Source organism: Gymnoscopelus microlampas (genome assembly GCF_963454915.1).
Source record: "Gymnoscopelus microlampas genome assembly, chromosome: 1".
Classification (NCBI taxonomy): domain Eukaryota; kingdom Metazoa; phylum Chordata; class Actinopteri; order Myctophiformes; family Myctophidae; genus Gymnoscopelus; species Gymnoscopelus microlampas.
The window spans coordinates 58,731,352-58,754,275 of record NC_139962.1 but is presented as its reverse complement, the minus strand read 5'-3'; the positions used below and the strand labels follow the sequence as shown (position 1 = coordinate 58,754,275).

The following is a 22,924-nucleotide window of genomic DNA, read 5'->3' as shown; positions in this document are numbered from 1 at the left end:
ATTTCACCGCGGATGCCACATAGTCGGAGAAAAGGTCTGTCGGATTAACGCATGCCTCCCCTGGTCCCTGGCATAGAAGCCTCTCATATTAATGAACGTTTTTTTAATTCGTTTTGAGCACCCAGGTGATAAGAGCACACGCTCTTATGATGTGTTTGAAGTGGATGAAGATGGAGAAGCAAATAAATGATTCTCCTTATGCATCCATTAGCGTGTATGCGTTAGTTTTGTGTGGACTTTGTCCAGCTTCCATCTTCCCCATCTTCATCCACTTCAAACACATCATATGTGCTCTTATTACCCAGGTGCTCAAACAAAACTAATGAAAAAAAACTTTCATTCATACGAGACGCTTCCATGACAACCAAAATTCAAAATGTTCATCCTGTACAACCAACCATCTAGTAACAATTCTTTGCATTTAATTTTACATTGCCATTTACCACAAGAAAGCTCCGCTGGGGCCGGATTTGGACCGCAGGCCACCAGTTGATTAGTCTCGCGTAGCCTACAAAAAAAAGCCATGGGTTTCCGAGGCTACGCGTAGCCAGACCATGAGCCAGACCCAACTGAAAATGAAAAACAGCGACCTCTGCTGTTTGTTCTACGCAGAGCAGAATCTGTTCTTGAGAGATTACCAGTTGATTAACACTGCCCTATACCTCGTAGGGTGGGGGGGGGGGGCTACAACATATATTGTATAATTATGTATAAAATTGTGTTTCATATGTATAAACAGACCATGTTATTGTGCATTCAATACTAAGCTATTAAAATAATACAGATTAATATATTCATGCTTAAAAAAAAAAAAAAAAAACATGTACAAGGTACAGTGAGTTAGCCATAAAGACAAATGGAACATTTTGAAAAAATATATAAAAAATGTTTTATAATTTTTTTTTTTTAAATCTAATCGAACAACAATTTCGCGGACCCCCTGTTGAAGACCTCTGTAGGTTAATCTGTGTTCAGATTCTGTTACTGTACTTTTGTATGTCTTGATGCCAATACTTTTGTACTTTTACTCACGTACATTTTGATTACCAGACTTTTACTGGTAACACTGTTTTTACATTGCAGTATTGATACTGTTACTGGAGTAAAACGTTTGAGTACATTTTCCACCATTATTGCTGAGCATTTAGTCAGAATTCACCAAATATATACCATGTCCTCGACCTCCGATTATTCCCCCGTTCTTTTCTACTTCTCCCTGAGCTCCTATATTTAACCTTTATGGTATTTTCATTAGATAAAAAGGTCTTTCAGATACCACGGGAGGGATTAATAAAATTTGAAACATACACATTTTATTTGTTTTGAACCATTCGATGTTACTTACATGCATTGTTCCTGTGTCTAGTATTAAATCGCCACCTGGTGGTCACAAACAGAACTTCAGGAAATAGTGAACTAAACATTTTCAGATATAATTGCAAGCTGCAGTCAGTCCATCTACAGTTCTCAACTGCCTAAAACAAAGACATTAGTCCAAGATTATGTCGTATTTATTTACAAAACATAAAACCGTTTGATACAAAAAAAAAAACTGAAGGGGGGATTACCAACTTAATAGGACAACAAAAGCTTAACAAAATAAAAACTACAACTAAGAAAAACTAAAGATACAATAAAAAAAGCAGCTTTGTTATTCATACAACTTTATATTTGGAATTGTTTAGCAAAATGCATTAGAAATGTGAATGTGAGTCGACATCCTCTGATTAACCACTTGAACCCTAGTATTCCTTTTCTGGGGCAAACATCGAGTCTGCAAAGAGATTTGGTATATGAATGAAAACAAGAACGACCCATTATAGAGCCCCCAGTCAACTAATTGGATAGGGTTTAAGTGGTTAAAAGGAAGTTACAGTGTCTGGCCTGGATGCAAAGATAGGGAAGCTTACTCATGTCTGCACGAATTAAATTGAAAACATAACCTGCAGCTGAAGGAAATTGATTCTTGGTTGAAGTATTTTTTTATTAATGATCAAACACGTTTCACATAATATTTAAGCTCGACAATATTTAGTGAATAGTGGTACAAGGTCGTCCGGCTGCTGACAGTGGCTAGCCCAAAAAATTCCCTCTATAAATGAAAGAATGACAAATATCCAGGACATTGGTAGCCATCGACAGTATTTCCTCAAGGAAGGTAAAACACAATAATAAAAAAAGAACATACCCTATGAACTACTAATTTCTCTATTCAATGTTACGCAGAATTTTCTGGTTCGACATGAGGAGGGTCACTGTCATGAACTGGATCGTCAGGTACAACAATATGATTGGACAGTGAGTCCATATAATACATGGGGGATTCCAGGGTAGCGGTGTCCTGCTCTCCCACATCCGAGTCCACCGAGCTACCCAGAGACTGTTGAGACGGATCCACGGCCACCGCGCCGTCCACGGGCCACGACGAACGCAGCTCTGACGGCTTCTGTTGTTCTTCGGCGTCGTCCTCCACGAGGATCGGTTCCGCTAGGTCACTGTGCCGGTCGGCGACCGAGGATCTTCGCTTCGACGCTTCATCGGTTTCCTCGACAGTGGCCGCCTCGCATTCAAGACCACCGCCTCCGGATTCAACACTTTTAACTTGTGCCGTGTCCGTCACCTTTGGTCCTGCAGCAGGCGCAGATCTAACGATGAGTAAGAGCCCTGTTGGTGTTGGCTCCACTAACGCAGGACGCCTGGATGAAATGAAAGGACAATTTATTTATAGCATTTTAATTTCAAAGTACATTTCATAATAATTCTTCATTTTTCTTTCTTTCTTCATTTAGAGTAGACAACTATTCTACAGCTTAATCTACAAGATCTAGAAGACAGAACACACAACAGCATAACGCGTTGTGAGCCTGTAGATGGGCTAAGTATCAAGGGTTGGATTGGGGTAAGTCCCTGTGACATACTAGCGTCATGTCCAGGGGGTGTACTTGTACATAAATCCACCTCATGCTACAGAAACAGGACATAGGCTCCTTCCCTATGGGCCACATGGCTCAGCAGGGCTTACGAAGCCCTGAAAATATACACCACATCCATGCATCAAACATAAATGAAAGAAATACAAGAGACAGAATGGCCTGTTTTATAGTAAAGTTTATAGTGTAGTTTTAAAGTTGTATTTTCAGTAACTTGTTGAGGGATCAGATATTCTATACCCATTTTGTCCATTCAGCTGATATTTTAACCCTTCTTCTGATAATCTGAGATACATTTTGCCAATACAATTTGAAAGATATCTTTCAAATTCTACAATCTTTTGATACAACATTCTCCAGTACAACTCATGGATAACTGTCGTCATTGCTCACCTTTTATCTTCACCTTTGCCATCTGCAGGATTATAAAACAAGAGATTTTAAAAGGACTCTGCACAAAGACATACCATGCTTATTGGTGTTCAACTTAAAAAAAAAATGCTAATACCTTTCTCCTGAAGTACTCTGCATACGTGACTTGGTCTTTCAATTAGATGTTTTGTCATTGCATCACCATTGGGTGCACTTGTAATAAAGTCACAGTTAAGACACACCAGGGTTGATCTGCAAAACAGCAAAAGTGTAACTTTCATTCCTGTTGAATTCCATACAGATATGGTGCAACATACTACATAATGTAAAGTACATCTAGGTCATACATGGGCAACTGGCGGTCCGGGGGACACATGCGGCCCCCACCATCACTTAACCCTTTAAGACTGGGAACGGTCTAAGTTCATAAAGTTAACATAAGTACAACTAAATGCATTTGAAATTAAACAAAAATGTTACTTTTCAGGATTCCAAGAAATAGCAAGAAATGGCAAAAAAAAAAAAAAAAATCAGGATTCCAATTCAAAAATATTTTGCTACTTTTGTGTGACATAGCATATGGCACGACAGCATATGGAAATATAGTGGCCCTCTCCATCATCAAAGTTGCCCACCCCTGATCTAGGTTATGTTGGGTACAGTCAATATTTAATGAAAATATGCTCACGAATACTATGAACATTTGTTTGACTTCACTTACTTGAACATATTTCGAGATTTCCGGTGATCTGTTTTCCATTTTCTGTCTTTTTTGGTGATGGAACTATGAAATCTAACATGGGGGGGAAAACAGTTAAAACACTTGGCAAATGAACACAAGGGGAGCTTGAGTGACTCAGTGCTGGTAATTCAAATGAGGTCATTTCGTTGACTTACCTTATCATATGATTTGCAAAGGACTCTTTACAGCTTGTCCGGTATGTGCATGCACCACAATTTACCATCACCGGATAATGAGAGAAGAAGTCACCGATCTGTGCATGGCACTCAATGCATGTGTAAAGGCCACCCTTGACTCTGAAGAGGGAAGGATACGCAAAGGGTTAGGGTTAAAATGTGGAATCAACACCTGAAAACAATAGTATAACAACAAGCATTTCTTTAACCCATTAAGACTGGGAAAGCATCTGTCATTTTTCGATTTTAACCATTATCTAATACTTTGGCTATTTCGCGCTATGAGCTTGTAGATCTGCTATTTTTGAATAGCTAAAGTATAAAATAATGGTTAAAGTGGTTATACAGATGCATTCCCAGTCTTAATGGGTAAAAGGATTTCTAATCATGGACGACACCAACTAAGTATATAGGGTTTAAGTGATTTAAGTGTGTTGGACACCAACCTGAGATTCTTCAGGACCAGGTTTGTCTTTGCTTTACGCACCGTCTTCTTGGCCTCAGTGGACTTTATGGTGATGGACTTGACTTTTTTCACTTTTTCTACTTTATCCAAGACAGCCACATTAGACACAGGCTTGAATATGTTATCCGATATCTTAAATTTGGCAGGCGGTTTTGAAACCTTTGTTTCTGGGCTAGGGATATAATGATCAGGTCCGGGCACTTTCCCTGCAAAGGAGGCGCGTATTGTCACCTAGAGAGAGGGGAAAGAAAAGCAGACACATATTGAATTCCTTTAGATTTCAACCTTGTACTTGAATAATAAAAAAAAGATACATGATTTGATAAATGCTCATTCATAGTGTTGGACCTTTGTTCCGGCGGGGAGGCCCTCCAGAGCTTTGGGCTTTCTGAAAGTCTTGTGGAATTGAGTCTTGTGGTCTACTCTCTCCTTGTAGGTAAGAAAATTCAGCCGACATTTTCCACATCGATGGATTCCCTTTCTCTGAAAAATGGAAACAAAAATTAAAACAGTTAACCAATAATTGGCTTCGCTGAGGAATACAATCATCGTTTCATATTGGTCAGCCGAAAAGAAAAATTATACTGGTATTAAAAAGTAAAAAATATATTTGTCTATGGCTATTTATAGAATAGCGATTCATTTCATTTGGTTCCTCTCTACCGTATTTATTGCTCCTTTAGGGCAGGTGAAGAGAAGCAGACATTACTGTCAGCCTTTTATTTATTACAGTAAGGTGTTCAGCAGGCAACCAAATCAATCCAGCCGTAGCATTGGAGATAATGGGGAACACAAAAGTGAGCAACAACTCTTCCAGTTATACCATTCACTGGTGCCAGAGCCCAAGTAGGATCTCCTAACATGGCAACGTTCCGGGTCAGTCAGAACCCCTAATCTTTTATATAAAAAAGGCACACTTTTTTTTTTATGAATCTCAGCAACTTACCTGATGTTTCATGTAGTGTTGCATATAAGTATGCGTACTTCGATGAACCTTAAGGCAGAAGGGACAGAGCAGATCCTTGGTGTTTTCATGTGCCGTTCGGAAATGGTTCTCCACTTCAGAGAAGAAAGAGGACCTAAAATTGCACACCTGCGAGGCCAAGTAAAACAAAGTGTTAAGTTACAGTGAACCATGCGTTTATAATGCACCACCGAACACAAACCATCAGAATCAGTTTGATTTGCACCATACCATGCAGCCGTAGGGCATTTCCCCCGGCTTGTGGGTGTCTTTCATGTGTTCCAGGAGCACTTGCTCCGACTCAAATGCCAGTTCGCATATCTTGCAGTTTGCTGGAGAAAACGGGAGAAAGATTTACAAATAGCATCTTCATTTAGAATTCTGGTGCCATCATGTCTTGTTGAAAAGACTAGAGATATGGGGTCTTCAATGTTTTTCAGGCCAAGGACCCCTTAGCTGAGAGGGAGATGAAGCAGGGACCCCCCCACTACATATTGTATAAAACGTTGTTGTCCACTTCCTGTTTAACTTTTTCATTAAAACGGTTCTATCTCAAGTTGACTTTTTTCCCCCTGTGTTTCGCGAGACATCCCATTTTCAACATGCTGCTGCACGAGAAGGACATTGGTTGGATTATTTTTCTCTGGGTGACGCACACACATAGCGTTTACAAACAGTCGGACAAGGGATCATAAGGGATATACATTTTCTGTGGCCAGTTGAAACGGTAACAATCTGATGAAAATAGCTGATCTACAAGCTCTTGTAGATCGGCTATTTATGGCTAATGTTCCCCTCAGAATAATAGGGATGCTAGGGTTCAAGTGGTTAATGTAAAAAAAAAATCTCTGAGGACCTCCTAGGTGTCCCCGGACCCCCCCAGTTGAAGACCCCCGGAATAGACCATTGTGTTTTTTACTTGAAGATTCGAAGGCTGTGTGGGCACTCTCGATGTGGCACTGCAGCTGGAACGGCGTGGAGTACTGTCGGTAGCAGTGCGAGCACGTCGTGTGGCTCTCGTAGCTCTCGCTGTTCTGCTTCTCCAGCTCCAGGTGGTGCTTCATGTGGTTCATGAATCTGCAAACGCCATAGGAATAATAAAAAAAAAAGGTCATTTAACTCTTTGACACACACATGATCTCAGGAGGTTATCAGCCAGCAAGTCCCTGTAGCAAAGAATCTGGTGTGATGTTTTGAGAGTAGGGGCTGCTGGGGTTTCAAGAGGATTTGGTAACTTGCTCACCAGATGGAGGCGCTGTTTGCCATGTTATATTAGCTCAAACCCAACAATTCACATTTTCAAGTGTCATTTAAAACTCATCTAGATCAGTGGTTCTCAACCTGGGGGTCCCACATGATTTTCTTTGGGGGGGGGGGGGTCCCCAGATGACAGTGAAGTGACAATTTAGGGACCTTTCACACCTTTTATAATACCGCCCCAAAAAAAAGAAAGAAAAGAGAAAAAAAAAACATTATTGCATCAAAAGTAATCAACAAACTATACTATAAAAACTGGTCAAACATTGGCCAAATAATATAAGAACATTTGAAAATCGCCGAGCTTGTAGTTCGGCTATTTTCACAATATCTGTGGAGCAGAGTCAAACTAAATGTAATGCCTCAACTCCTACAATTCCAAGTGCTTGTCAGGGTGGGGGGTCCCCAGTTCAAATAAGATTCTTTTGGGGGGGTCACAGCCTGAAAAGGTTGAGAACCACTGATCTAGATAGTAGTTAATATTCTATTAATATGAATACCTGTCATACCCTTGATTGTCCAAAAACCCTGCCCTTTTGCTTTCTATCACAGCTAGAGCTTGACTGAATTGGGCAGAATACAATTTCAACTGGGGGTGCAACGGTAAATCAAACTAATGTAATAAAACACAGAAAATAGCACATGTACAAGCTCACAATGCACCATGATGTGTTGTGAGCTTATAGATCAGCTATTCTGGCAATTGTTGCGCGACACCGTTGCACAACGAAATACAAAATAGGTCTTAAGTGGTTAATCAGACTAATGATTTAGATCGATTATTATAAAATAAATGTTTTGTGTTGATTTGTTGATTTACATATAATTAAAAAGAAAAACAAATTCTCGATTATTTGATTAACCCATTTAGACCGGGAAAGTATCTGTGCCATTTCAGATTTCTTTGGCTCTATGAGCTTGTAGATCTGCCATTTTTGAAAAATCATGAAAATATGTGCAAATCTTATATATCTTTTTAAAGCGAACATTTGTAAAACATTTTGTTCCAGGGACCTCCAGAAGCAAAGATTTGAGTTAAAAATGTTTCATAAAAATATACGCATTCAAAGATTTGCACAAAATGTTCAAGATTTTTCAAAAATAGCAGATCCACAAGCTCGTAGTGCGGCACTGTGAGCTTGTATATCTGCTATTTTTGAATAGCCCAGTAGTATAAAATAATGGTTATAACAAAAAATCTAAAATGACACAGTAGGCTATGCGTTCCTGGTCTTAATGGGTTAATAATAAAAAGTAAATGGATAGAATAATCCCTTAGAAGATCATCGATAGTCCCAGCCCTAAATTCCACCACCATGTGACCATATTCCACATGCATACCAATACATGTACTTAAATTCATAGCCAAGGAACATAAACAAATGAACAACGGCATGCCATGTAACATGTTTCAGGTCCCAAAAGGTTTAAAAGAACAAGACAAATTAACCATTCTCTTTGCTCCCCGCTCTCTAAGCATGTATAATGGCCGTTATAATACCAGCAATTAAACAAAAAGCTTTTTTGTTTTGCTTAATGATGTATCCTCTCCGAGCGTCTTCACCTCTTAGCTCTCACCGCTGCCCTGACAAGGCACGGGCCCATTTTTCAGCCTGTACATTGTGCTAGCTCAGCTCCCCGAACAGACGTTTGTATGCGGCTGAACCCTGACCTCCACCGCGAGAGTGTGGTTGCAGTACAAATGTGTTTCCCCATTAAAAGCAGCTTACAGAGGCGTTTTTTTCCTTTTTTGGCAATGTTCTGAAGCAAAGTTATTTAATCAAAGGAGCGGTTCTTGTGCCACCTAAACTAGCAGTCATTTTTCATCTTTAGGCCCATGAGGGAAAACGGGCCGATATTGCCATCCATCTAAGTGGAAAACTGTGATGAGAAAGAGTGGAGGCCCGTTCTCCCATGTTTTCTTTAGTGGGCATTGTGCATTTATTTGTAAAGGAACGTAAACGTAGCCTCCTCTCTCATTAAAAGGCTTAATCTGGGATAATACATTATGGTATATGCCATTTTTGGAGTTGGAGCTGATACTGGGAAATGTTTGTTTTTCCGTTCCCAGTGTTATTTAACCCATTAAGACCAGAGGCAGATTCTACAAAATGTCTTCTAAATCCTAACAGTTTTCTGAAAAACACATGTTTCTATATCAGTGGTGCTCAAACTTTTTCATGTCAAGGACCCCCAAAATGATATGCATTTGGCCGTGGACCGCCATCTCAAAATGTTTTGTTCCAGGGACCCCCAGAAGCAAACATTTCAGATACAAATGTTCAAAGCTTTGCACAAATCTTCAAGCAGGTCGACAAGCTCATAACGCAGCACGAAGTGACGCGCTATCTGTGCATCGTAAATGAAACAACTGCTGTAAATTCACACACACATAAGTAAGAAACATACGTTCTACAAGGACTACCATGCCCATGTGGACTAGACGTGCATACCTGATATTATTCTTGAGTATTTTCAAACAGCTCTGGCACTTGAACGTCGTGTTGGTTTTCTGACTCTGAATCTGCTGCTTTTGAGGATCTCCGTCATATCTGCCGTAGTAGAAGTCTGACACCAACATGATGCGCTTGTTGCCGTTGGAGGCGCTGGATGCAGTTGGGTCCGGGGAGGTAACAATGCTGCAAGTCTAAGACACAAAACACATTTCACACAAGTTCATCCTGATTAGAGAGATGTACCATGATGCCATTTCTTCCTTCCCGATACCCGATTCTGAACTGCTTAACCCATTGAGACCTGAAGCCGATTCTACATGTCTCCTAAATCTCAACAGTTTTCTGAAAAACCTATGTTTCTATATCAGTGGTGCTCAATCTTTTTCATGTCAAGAACCCCCAAAATGATATGTATTTGGCCGCGGACCCCCATCAAAATATGTTGTTCCAGGGACCCCCCAAAAGCAAAGATTTGAGTTAAAAATGTTCGCTTTAAAAATATACATATTCAAAGATTTGCACACATTTTCACGATTTTTCAAAAATAGCAGATCTACAAGCTCGTAGCGCGGCACTCGGTGCCGCGCAATGAGCTTGTAGATCTGCTATTTTTGAATAGCCCAAAGTGTAAAATAATGCTTTTTAGCTCAAATCTAAAAATGACACAGTTCCAGGTCTTAATGGGTTAATGGTCGATACCGAGTACCTATCCGATACCAGTGTGTAATAAAAAAAAAGATATTCTAGGACAGTGGTTCTCAAAGTGGTGTTCAGGGACTCTCAGGGTTCCTTGAGGGGGTTCCAAACCGATCCTTATAGGTCTGTAACTCGCTCTCAGAGTTATGGGGGTCCTTGAAATTAAAAAAGGTTTGAGAACCACTGATCTAGGAATTGAAAAATAATCCATTGATACGTGTTTGCAGCTGCATGCCGTGCATTTAAATAGTACAGTAAGAAAGTACAGTGTAAAACAGTAGTGCAAAATCAACTGAAGCGTTCAAAATCCAAAATTGATTACAGTAAATGACATATCATGTGATACATTATGTGGTATCGGAATGGCATAGACTGGCATACTCGCAGGTACTGGTACAGAAATACATAGCACAATGAATGCACAGGATTGTGTTTTCAGCACTGGTGCAGGAACACATGAACAGAACATTGACTTGGATTTGTTTTTAAATGACCACACGTAGAATGCAAATAAACAGTGCATAACATTGTATCGACAGGAAACTATAAATTTCACTTTCCGTGCCGATTAACTGGTATGGCTTTGTTTTGGCTTTGTTTTCTCACTCATTCGAGTGGTTTTGGTTGAACTGCTATCATTTATGTTCGGGGTCTGATGTTATCAGCACCATAATAATAGCAGGCCACCACCTACAGTATTACAACATGGTAACACTTACATTAATCACTTGTTTTAATTCTGGGGACACAGTGCACTTGAAAATACTGCAGCTAGTATTGACATTTCTGTTGTAATTGTATCAATTTTAATTCACAACACTTGCCAATACACTGGGGACAGACCGATAATTGGCCACCAACGATTATCGGCCGTGCAATGTGCATCTCTGGCGCAGAAACCACTTTTATTAACCACGTTTATTATCGTTTATCAATATTTTTACAGGAAACATGTTGCCAAAAAGGGGGTCTGCTCTTTTTGGCGACTCGCCTCCTAGTTGGAGCCATGCTGTAAAGATCATACTTCCATACTCCAAACCCTCTAGGAAGACAAACTTAAGAGCGAAGTTCTAAAAGGCTAAAAATGTTTTCACTCACCTTCATATGATATTTCAATGCGTCACGTCCCGGGAACTCTGCATTGCATCTTGGGCAGTTTGAACTCTCCACTAGGTCGACCACACCCGCCGCTACAGAAAGTGAATAGGCGTGTCACTATCAACATGCAACCCACAGCACTGCACACATTACAATGATGTCGCCTACATCAGTGGTTCTCAAACTTTTACATTTTAAGGACCACTAGTTTTCTTATACATTAGGCCACAGACCCACAAAATTCTGAAAATGCACAAATGACACTACAGGTCCATTTGGACCTGTAAGGGTCTGGTCTATTTGGTTTACAAACTAACAATGTGTGGTGATGTGAAGCAACCTTATAAGTAACCTCAAAGATCTGTTCCCTCATGCATCTCTTTAAATGAAATGATACAAAAGAAAATAATAGAAAAGCTATTTGATTGTGCTTAATTCCTTGAAGAATCATGAGCGTTACTACACACCTGTTGTGCATTGAGTTAATCAACTGTTTGTGGTAATGTGTGTAAGACATGCAATGTACTACATTTCTGGTGTGAAATTGCTTTAACATAACTGTAAAAGGCCCCCCATAATCCCCCCAAAAAGGTATGCAGGGCCCTTAAAATATCCGCCCCAAAATGTACGCACGCACACTTATGCCCCAAGGACCCCACTGTGAGACCCACTGGCCTAGATTAAACGTCTGGTTGGTTCATTGTGAAACTGGAAACTATAAACAGGGGAATGTATGTTAAATGTTAACATACCCAAATCCACTTTTGTCTTTTTTAATAGGCTTTCACTTTGCTGTGTTACAAATTTTCGTTTGGCTGAAGTTTGGTCTGTGAAAACAAAAACAAAACAAAATCCATGTTTACATTTTGAGCAGTTTGCCAGCTAATTAGCAAATGTAATTTAAAATCAATCGTTTAACAAATCGTATCAAGCAAAGCCATACCAATTCTGTTGAATTGGGATTTGATGGGTGCAGAAACGGGTGCAGAAAAGCTCTGCACGGACTGCATCATGGGTTTGGACAGCTGAGACACCGTTGAATATGGGCTCTGGACGTTGGACAAGGTCAATATGTTGTTGTTGATTTGTTGCACCTGAGGCCTATGGACAACACCAGGTAACACGCTGGCTTGAGTCATGGGCTGCATAAGTTGCGGTTGGCTTGCTGAAAGACAATAAATACATAATAGATGAAATACATACTGCAAATCCTATTTAACCACTTAAACCATCTATACTTTGTTGACTGGAGTCCCCCAGGGGTCTATACTAGGCCCCCTCTTCTTTCACCAAAAAATAAAAAACAAATCTATGCGCCAAAAATAGCCGATCTACACGCTCACGAGGCGTTGTGCGCTTGTAGACATGCTATTTTTGCCCAATGTTTGCCATTACTACATGCCCAGAATATGGACACTAGGGTTCGTGTGGTTAACCAGAAGTAAAACAAAACAATACCACAATCAGTAGACAAAGAGTATAGAGAGAATAATGTATATTTACAGAGTCGTTTTATATACTGTACCTAACCAAAGTTTCACTAATTATACATTTACATATTTTTTTTACCTGGAAAAATTGTGAATGTTGTCCCAGGGGGGTATTGTTTGCCAAGGGCGGTGATCAACTCTCGATTGGTTGACAATTCTGAAGGTGTCACGATAAAGCCCTAAGAAAAAAAGAAAATAAGATATCTGGGTGAGATTTTCAATGTAACAGAATTCTTCTGATAACTTGAGTTACAAAGATGTTTTTTGCAGACACAGCAGCCCTGCTCAATTACAGTGTTCATCCAATAATATACAAACAATAATGCATTTACATTTCATACATCTTCTGTTTATCACCAAAGCCATGGTCTATTTCTACAGTATTCGTCAAAGCTGCCTCAACACCTGTACAGTAAAGTGATTATTCACAGAAAGGGCAAGCTTTTGGCATTGTACTACGCTTTTTCTCAGCTCGTGAAAATAGCCGATCTACAAGCTCACAAACCCTCGCAGTGCGAGGCGTTGTGAGCTTGTAGTTAGTCTATTTTCTCAATATTTATCTGTGGAACTGAGGCAAACTACGGTAAATGTAATGCGAACAATTCGTGTTTGTTGGGGAGTCCCAACTAAGTTCAAATATTATAATTTTGGGGGGGTCGCGGCCTTAAGCGTTTGGGAACCCTTGCTCTATACGATTGTGTACAAAAATCAAGCGGGTCTTAATTGGGTTTTGATAATGTCAATACTTAACCTCAATTTAGCCAATTAGAGAAAAGGCGTTCACATGGCTATTTGAACATTCGCAGTATTACCATAATCAGTGTAAGATTGGCATATTAGTGTGCATGTAAACACACACACTGTCAGTTCTCTGAACATCTCCACTGAAAGGAACTGACAATACATGACACGCAATTAGACCACAGTAAACATCTGTGCTCATCTGTATGTGCCAACTGAGTAAGAAGTAATGAAAACGCCAACAACGTACCTGGTTATTAACAATAAGAGGTTGTTGAGTTATTGTCGTCATAGCTGGTGGTGCACTAGCTGCTGCACTGTTCAGTCCTTTGCCAGGCCTATCTATATACACATCAGATGGAATCATCTGTGCTGGACCCTTAGTGAGGCGAGGAGCAAGAGGTGGTAACCCGGGTCTTCCTGCCATGTTTCCTTTAACAGGTGAAGCCTTATTATTCCTTTGGTTAGTAGCTGAAAACACAAATGGTCACAAACAATATGGCAATTAGGACTGGGCAATAGATCAATATTATATGGATATTGTGATGAGACTAGAAATCATCTGGGATGTTGAATATCGCAGTCTTTTCCTGGTTTTAATCACTTAGATTTTCATGATTTCTTTTTTCTAGATGGCATATCTACAAGCTCACTGTCACGATGCAACGCGTGTGAGCTTGTAGATCGGCTATTTTTGCTATTTTTAGATTTGTTTTAAAGAAATATCCTGATATTTGGGTTTGTCCACATCGCCCAGCCCCAGTTCAAAATATTTTGTTTCTTTTCCATTTGCAAACACATTTTTATACAGAAAGGGCACAACGTCAAACAGATAGTGGAGGTCTTGAATGGCAATTACAAGCATCCGATTCGCATGTCATAACTTGCAATGTTGTACATTCGTGTATAAAACATCCTAGACCAGGGGTCTTCAACGTTTTCAGGCCAAGGAGCCCCTAGCTGAGAGAGAGAGATGAAGCAGGGACCCCCTCTATATTGTATAAAATTGTGTTCCAGATTCAACATTTTTTTTTTACGTGGTCTGCTCTTTTTTCCCCTCTACACCTATAGCCTCTTTGCCAAAAATAGCCGATCTACAAGCTCACAACACCTCGCGCTGCGAGGCGTTGTGAGCTTGTAGATCTGCTATTTTTGGCTAAAGTTCTCCTCAGAAAAGTGATGCTAGGGTTCAAGTGGTTAATGTAAAATAAAAAATGCTATCACACAAAGATTCAGCGGACCCCCTGTAGTAACTCTGAGGACCCCCTAGGGGTCCCGGACCCCCTGTTGAAGACCCCTGTATCCTAGACAACTGTACGGTGACATACTGAGTTCTCCGACGAAGATGGGCTCGTCGTCATCGTCGTCGTCGTTATCGTCTACCAAGTTGACTTCTGGGATTTGTTTCTGCCACGGCTCCAGCTCCTCCTCCTCACATTCCATAAACAGTTCAGACATGATGAACCTGTAACAGCAGGACAGACAAGAGCATATGGATTAAAGCAAAAGTTAAATCTCACGGCTGAACACGTTTGTCAAACGGCGTGAAAGAGGCCGCCCCACACTAGAGTTCCTTAAAACATTTATCACATTATGTAAAATGATGTTCCTGGTGTTCTACATCAGTGGTTCTCAAAACTTTTTCGTGCCAAGGACCCCCAAATTGATATGTATGTGGCCGCAGACCCCCACCTGGAAATATGTTGTGCCAGGGAACCCCAGAAGCAAAGATTTGTGTTAAAAATGTTCGCCGTTAAGAAAAAAAAAAGTTTTTCAAAAATAGCAGATCTACGAGCTCATATCTGCTATTTTTTAATAGCTAACGTATAAAATAATAGTTTAAGTGGTTAAAATTATTGTGACACATTTTGCTGGGGACCCCCTGGTATCCCCCGCAAGGACCCCTGGGGGTCCCCGGAGCCCACTTTGAGAACCAATGTTCTACATACAGCCAACCAGCTGAGGAAATTGCAGAGCGAGGCTTTAACCGTTGCTTTTATGAAATATCCCAGACCATTAAGGTTTTATTGAAGAAGCTTCTGAACTTGTATTCTATTCCTGGTTTTATCTATTCAAATACAAATACCCATTTCTATTAATTCTATGCATAACTAGGAAAATATCCTATCAGTGTCGATATTCCCAAGTACTGTGAGCCTAAACCGTGACAGTCATTATTGGCCAGGTACCAACAATTACATCTCTCACCACCTTTATTTGGAAAACCACACACTGCAGATAAAATGCAATACATACTGAAAATAAAATGCAATACAAGCGGTCTTGCGGTGTGTTGTCCCTTTCTTATCAGGCCCACCCTTTGTCCTTTAACAGCACAAGCTGTGCCGATTCCACTGTGTCAACTGTGCAAACTCATCAATGACAGAGACTCTTCTACAGAGCCAATGAGCCATGTCGTAAAAATAAGCTTGAACAAATATGGGCCATTTTACAAGAAACTTGCATTTCAACTTTTTTTTTAAAAATCACGAAAATAACTGGTTATTCTTGAATCTAAACATTGAGTTGTGTGGAGAACATGTTGGACTATGAGAAAAATATATCATGCCATCTCAGCATGTTTCTATCTTTGAATTAAATATTTTTAAACACATTTCATCACTTAAATGTAAGGCCCTGTCACAGACGAATGTGTATGTTAGAATAGTTTCCTAATTCATTTCTTTGATACAAATATGTATCTGATTGTGCCCCTGATTGTATCATAATAATTGTATCTTTTCTATAAGAAATATAATCAACTTTTCAATCAACTGTAGTGGATGCCTGGTTAGCGTAAAATAACCACCAGCCACTTATATAGTTGTGAAGAATTACCTTTACATAGGACGTTTATAAAAACATGACATTTGTCTACCCAGTTCAACAGATTAATTCATCAATATTTTCTCAGATGATACATTTTTCATGTGTGTGATAGGACTGATGGTGTTGTGACAGGACTGACTTTATTGATGTCATTGATCTAGGACCAGAGCATGTGAGCGGAGCGGAGCGGGTGAAAATGCCGCTCCGCGCTCCAGGGGGCTGAAATGCCGCTCGCTATTCGCTCATGTTAAACCCCCCCGCGCTCCGCTCCCCGTCGCTCCTCGCTCACGTTGATTTGCGCAAATCTCGCTCCACGCTCCGCTCAAACCGGGTCGCTCAACAGTAAAAAAAAGAAAAGAAAAAGAAAGTAGAAATTCTAATGACATCTCGGTGCGCTGTGCACTGCGGATGTCTGTGTGTCTCTGAGTCCGTGCGACCGGGCATGCTCAAACATTCGGTGCGCGGCCCCCGCGAGGGCGGCCTGGAGCGGGAGGCGGTCCTCGCTCTGAGTAGCGCTCCAACCTTTTTATAACCAGCTCCGCGCTCACGTCAAAATCGCGTCGCTCCGCTCACCGCTCCGGTCGCGCTCCGCTCCGCTCACATGCTCTGTCTAGGACAAGTTATGATTTATGTTAAATTAAGTTTTGGTTACACATTATTTATGTAATGCTAATGTGATGCAATATTAGAGAAATATGGTAAAGTTCAGCCACGGCCATACACAGTAATTAAGACTGAATTAGAACAGAGAACAGAGAGTACAAACATCCAATTTTTAATTCAATTAACTTTCAAAACATTTGCATTTCCATACAAAAACATTTAATTCAACAATAAAATGGCCAGATCCAATAACAATGGAACATCTAGAAGGGTATAAAGAAGAAAATCAAATAAAAAACCCTGCATGTCTGCTTGTAGTAACCAAAAAAGAATCAACACGCAATTCAATAGACAATCATTTTCTAAACCTTACACATGCTTTGTGTAAATGTCCTTTTGGATCTCATGGTGCTGGGAGGTTTAGAGGTTACAGGCTGAGGAGGTGAAACGAGACAAATGACAACCTCCAACATGTGCCAGACCAGATCATGTCCTCTCTGGTGGGCCAGAGGAATCGGTTCACTCCCACACGGTGCATGCATCTCACTTGCACCTGAACCTCATCAATGGCAGTGATGATGCATGATAAGTAGGTCGGAGAGGCTCATTGTCAAACTCGGTATCAGAGTCTATCCACGTTACAATGCGCTAGACTCTTAGCGGCTAGACCCCTGGGAGATGGATTGCACAGGTGGAGCACCACACGTATCATCAGCTCCCAGTACTTACCGCACGACTTGCCGCACCGAAGCCATGCTACTGACTGAGCTTCCCGGACATATATAGTACGGGTGGAGTTTTCCATAATGTGCTATGACACACCACTTTTGAATTACTTCTGGACCCCATTCGATCACCTCTGTTGTCGATGTGCTTGGTGTGTTGAGGCTGAATGCCTTTGTGTTGTAGCATATAGCATGTACAGTACAGTGTAGATTGTTCTCCACAGTGCACATCCAGCTCACATCCCGGTGACCACTGTGACAGCAGGGAAGTGTTTATTGACAAGGGACAGAACTGAGCTTAAATGTTCTCATATAGCTGGGGGTCCTCTGTTGTGATGGTGCTGAAATGAAGCACACTAGCTCCGCATCTGGTCCTACATATAAAACTCCAGTGTGCAGCGTTGCTTGCTCATGGGATTCACCAAAGTGCGCTGCTTGGACTTGAACTGCATATTACATGTGTAATTCTCCACATGTCCACGTGTGTTATGCATTCGTTCTCAGCCATGTTCCTCTTCAGTTCCCTGCAGTATCTGTACTGTTGTCTGATGTTGGAGGCATGGCGTTTTAGTTTTCCAAGCATGACGGTGTAGAGTTCGACGAGATCATCGAACATGCTCTCAACCTCCCTTTTGATGGTCTTCCTGAAGGTTGTTTCAGCATTGTCCTTTTGTGTCCTCTGTGACCCACTGCGTGTATGCCACCCGGGTGGAACCTTCATACTCGATGAGCAAAGGAAAGGTCTTCTCGTTGCACTTCTCACAGTCATTGTACATGCACTCTTTGTTGGTGGTCACAGCAGATATCTGCCATCAAAGATTCAGAGTTCAGGAGTTCTGAGAAACGTCATGCTGTGAAGCTTTTGAGCTACAAAGCCCAAGTTCTAGTTCTCATGCATTTTGCACAAGCATGTTTCCCCAATAGGGCCGAAGGATGCACGACAGAGAATGTGAAACGTGACTGTTTCCACTATGAAGTGGTAACTGTAATGTAGTCTTTTCTAATTACTTGATCACAGCATTTTAGGGGGAACATTTTTCAAAAATAGTACATCTACAAGCTCACAACGTGACACATGTGAGCTCGTAGATCGGCTATTTTCGGGGAAAAAGAGATTTTGTGTAGAGGGAAACGAGACCTTGAAGACCCTGACTCTGGATCTGTGGCCTTTCTCTTAAGCCTAGACCATTGTTGTTGCTCTCTCCAGAGTTTGCGCCTATGTCTTTGGTCCTGCTCATTGAACTCCCGAACACTCCTCCTTGGCAGTTTCTGCTTCCATCTCTCCCTTTCTTTTTGAAGATGTTGCTCTCTTCTCTCAGGGTCTGCATTCCGTCGTGCACGACATTGCTTTTGTCTCTCAGCTGCACTGATTGGAGCCATCTTACTGTAATCTGTAGGAATTTGTTATAATTAGTACAGCATCAAAGTAGTGAATATCTCTTAATTAAAATAATGTTTTACAATGGCATGTGTTAAATGCATGATATCCAAATAAAGGTTGTGAAAAGAAAGAGCCATTCATTTGTAAAGCTCCGTTCACACTGAGCAGAATGGCGCAAAATACAAGCTTCAAGTTTCAATGGAATGTCTATGGAGACCAACGTTTCATGCTTTTCCTTAGCGTCGTGAAGCAAGACAACAAAAGGCGTGGCTTCAAACCTACCAAACCCTGCGCTTTCAAGCTAGTGTGAAGCTAGCGCACTAGCGTCCAGCCAATCACAGCCCCCCTCTTCCCCCATTGCTCCTCCCACTCCAGAGAAAGAACAATGTTCTCTGTCTGTGGGAGAAGCGACCAACTGCATTAAAACCAGGGAATATTGCACCAGACTTTTTCTTTTTACTTATTAATCTGTGTGTAGATAAAATATAGATTCTCTTACTTAGACCAACATTGTTCTTGTGATGCAGTTGGTTTAAGCTTACTTATTACGATTATAAACATGGCTTTTGTCCCTGCCTGCCTGCGAGCCATGAGGGTCTGGAACGGCACCCCAGTCTCCTGTGTGTGCAGACGGCAGCTTATTTATAAACATTCTATACATGTTGGTGGTGCATTAATAGGTCTTGTAGTAATCGATTCCAATCTTGACTAATTTCTCATCTACAGCTGCTATTTCAGATTTTTCTTTTCAAAATACGTGTTCATACAGCCTGTCTTTTTTTCACCACACAAGCATAGCAGGCACACACTGAGAAATGAGTGACAGCTGCCACTCATAACCTCGGACATGACCAATCATTGCTTCTAGCTTCGTGCCTAGCTTCATTCTTCTTTTTTTGCGCGACGCTCAGTCTGAAAGGGGCGTTGGGACCTGTCACAGGGCTGTCAGGTCCTGTCACACCGTGCTGCGAGAGGGGTCTGATGTGACATGGTTTGACGGTCAGCCATTTTAACTGCATTGTTCCGTTTGTGGTTGAACACATAGCTAAATCTGTTAGCTTGTAAGCAAGGAATTTCAGTAACCTTTTTAGACGCATTCTGGATTTACAACAATTGTGTTCTTTTCTGGGATATCTTGGAATATCCCAGGAATTTAGGACACTTTAGCTTGTCCTAAATAAATGTGCAAAAAAATTATATAATTCAAAGACAGAACTCACCTTTGATCAGTGTCCTGGTGCAGTGGTGGTATCTTGGCCAAATGATGTCACTTCCAAATGATGACACTTCCTCTAAGTCACAGCTTTAAAGGCACATTGCCCACTTTTCATGAAGTATTTTATGTAAATGAAATAGGACTGACCCAAAACATGGGGACCGTTTTTAAATACTATTTATTTGTAAAATGTAAGTATAATTTCAGTTTTTAAATCAAACCATGTGAATGATAAATCAAACTCATCATTCAAGGTATTTTTCCCCTAAATAACAGCTTTTAGCACAGCGAAAGGCGAAACTGAAAGATACGTTTGGCTGGGGGACCAAAAAAAAGTGTTTTTTAAGTAAAGAAAAAAGATCTGAGCACCTAATAAATAGTATATTCCTTTACAGAAGAACTCACAGAAATCAACCATCTAATCAGTTATACACATTTTGGGATTATACATTATATATTAACTGTAACAGTTCCACAACAGAAAATGTACATTTCTGGTAGAATGTCCCATATGTTGTTGCAGATTAAACTTTTTCATTGATTTCATAGATAGCCTCATAGACTTGTTTTACAGCACAATCTTCAATGTTGTACAACTAATGTGTAATTATCAGACATTTAACCACTTAAAGCCTCAATACTAAACTTGACAGTTGGCTCTGTACTTGGTTAGCCTTTTTCCCTCTATACCAAACCTCTTTGCGAGGACTTTGATTTGGAGACCCCAGATGTAAAAGGCATGATGCTGATCGATTCATAATAGATTTCAGTGTATGGTTTGTACAATCTGAATATATAAATCATGTTTGCATTCTGCTCACTGTGGTGATCATTATCTTAGCCTGTGTTGTTGAGAGGGAGAAACAACTCGACATGAGATTTATCCTCATGTCGTTTTCCTTTTTTTGCACGTAATGAATGAAAATGTTTTCTGTGCAATAGAAGTCATCTTATACATGAATTCAGAGCATTCTTAATTATTCATACACAAAACCCCATAACGTTACATACACATCTGGGGCGGTGCAAGATGATTACAGGGGTGTATGTAACGTGTGGTTGTGGCGCGCCGAAAAAAAGCCGATCTACAAGCTCACAACGCGTCGCTTCGCGACCCGTTGTGAGCTTGCAGATCCGCTATTTTCGGACGAGCTATTAAAACTCAGGCTACGTTAGCGTTAGCTAGCGCAGTGCCACGGCAAGCTAGCGTCCATGCTTATAGAACGTTTCCTACACTGTAAATACGGTTGTCTCTGTCAACTGAATTCACACGTTACACAACGTTACCAGTAAACACAAGCCCGTTATAAACACGTAAACAACATTATAACTGGTTAAAGACGCAGTGGAGCAGCTAACGCCTAAGTACCAACATAGCTAGGAGGCTAACGTTAGCATTAAGCTAGGGGGTCTAGCTAGCATTATTTTTGAGGCAATGGCTGCTGGGTAATAATGTGCGTCTTGTCTCCTGTTCTCTCTCTCCATCCTTCAGACAAAGGAATGGCTCTTGTAACAACGTCATAATAACACTCAGCTTACCTTCACTCATGCCCCGGCACCCCGGTGCGAGTTAAGAGACTGAATGCCCGGCGAACAACGTTTGTTTAGCACCAAAACAAACCCATAGAACGTCGGTTTATTTGGACCCACCACCAGACTGACTGACTGGAGACTCTCTGTTGGTCAAGTATCCTAAAAAAAAACTCCACAGACAGCACAGCAGGGTTGCCAGGTTTTGTGAGAGAAATAAGCAACCAGGTCTCTAGCAAAACAAGCCCAAAACAAAAGAACTACAGACCGTCTAGGAAAACAAGCCCAAAAGTACTACAGTAGTACTAGCCCAAGAATGTTACATACACACACACAATACTTGCAATGTACGTAAGATCACAGACATTCTAGGGCTACTATACTAGGCCACATGGGCACTGCACTTTAAACCTATAGTAGCATCTATTTGAAAATAGCCGATCTACAAGCTCATGCAACGCGTTGTTAACTTGTAGATCTGCTATTTTCAAAACAATCTTTAAGATGTGGAAAATCTGGAATATTTTCGAAACATCTTAACAACACAAATCTTGTATGGGTGTCCCTGGCACAAAATATACTTCTTCTTTTTTTCCAGATGGGGGTCTGCAGACAAATACATATTAACTTGGGGGTCCTTGACATGAAAATGTTTAAGACCTACTGGTTTAAACAAAGCTCAAAATAAGCAATTACAAGCCCAAAAAAACTGCAACAACCGATATTTACAAGCAACCTTACAGAAAAAGAAGCCCAAAGTCGTTTATAATAAGCGGACATGGCAACCCTGCTCCAGACCCGGCGGGGCGGAGGAGGAAGTAAACACTTTCCTGCGGAACCAATCACCGTGAGGAGAAGGCCATGGTGGGGAGTTCGTTTTGCAGTCTGCATATCCGGTTGAGAGCGGATACAGAAAGGGCCTGTTAGTACATTGTATGTGTGCGTAGAAATTACCGGATACAGTAGGCGGGCTTTAGACCAGATCTGAGAATAACGCAGTGAATAGAAACCAGGCTATCCACAGGTACAGTTTTTCCACTTTCCCCATTTTAAACTTAAACTGTTTTTATTATATTTTGACACTTGCTTTGGCAATGTTTTCTCATGCCAATAAAGCACCTTTGAATCGAATTGGAAAGTCTACTGAAGCATTCAGTTTTTTCAGCTTTCAATTCAATTCAATTCAATTCAAAGGGCTTTATTGGCATGAGAAAACATACGTTTACATTGCCAAAGCAAAAAGCACAATACA

General features: G+C 40.8%; 1 protein-coding gene across 1 annotated transcript; it reads right to left on the bottom strand.

Moving 5' to 3' along the window:
- Nucleotides 1–1,291: 1,291 nt before the first annotated feature.
- LOC311061994 (zinc finger protein 280C-like) lies at nt 1,292–21,821 on the bottom strand. Its single transcript, XM_084080737.1, has 18 exons — nt 21,682–21,821; nt 14,717–14,853; nt 13,639–13,859; nt 12,727–12,826; nt 12,101–12,322; nt 11,910–11,984; nt 11,158–11,249; nt 9,361–9,554; nt 6,570–6,727; nt 5,882–5,982; nt 5,633–5,779; nt 5,035–5,169; nt 4,667–4,917; nt 4,200–4,340; nt 4,024–4,095; nt 3,439–3,554; nt 3,324–3,345; nt 1,292–2,696 (listed from the first exon to the last, which is right to left on the bottom strand). The coding sequence occupies exons 2-18, from the start codon at nt 14,844–14,846 to the stop codon at nt 2,219–2,221; spliced, it is 2,655 nt and encodes an 884-aa protein (XP_083936863.1). The 5' UTR covers nt 14,847–14,853; nt 21,682–21,821; the 3' UTR covers nt 1,292–2,218.
- Between the last annotated feature and the right edge of the window lie 1,103 nt (nt 21,822–22,924).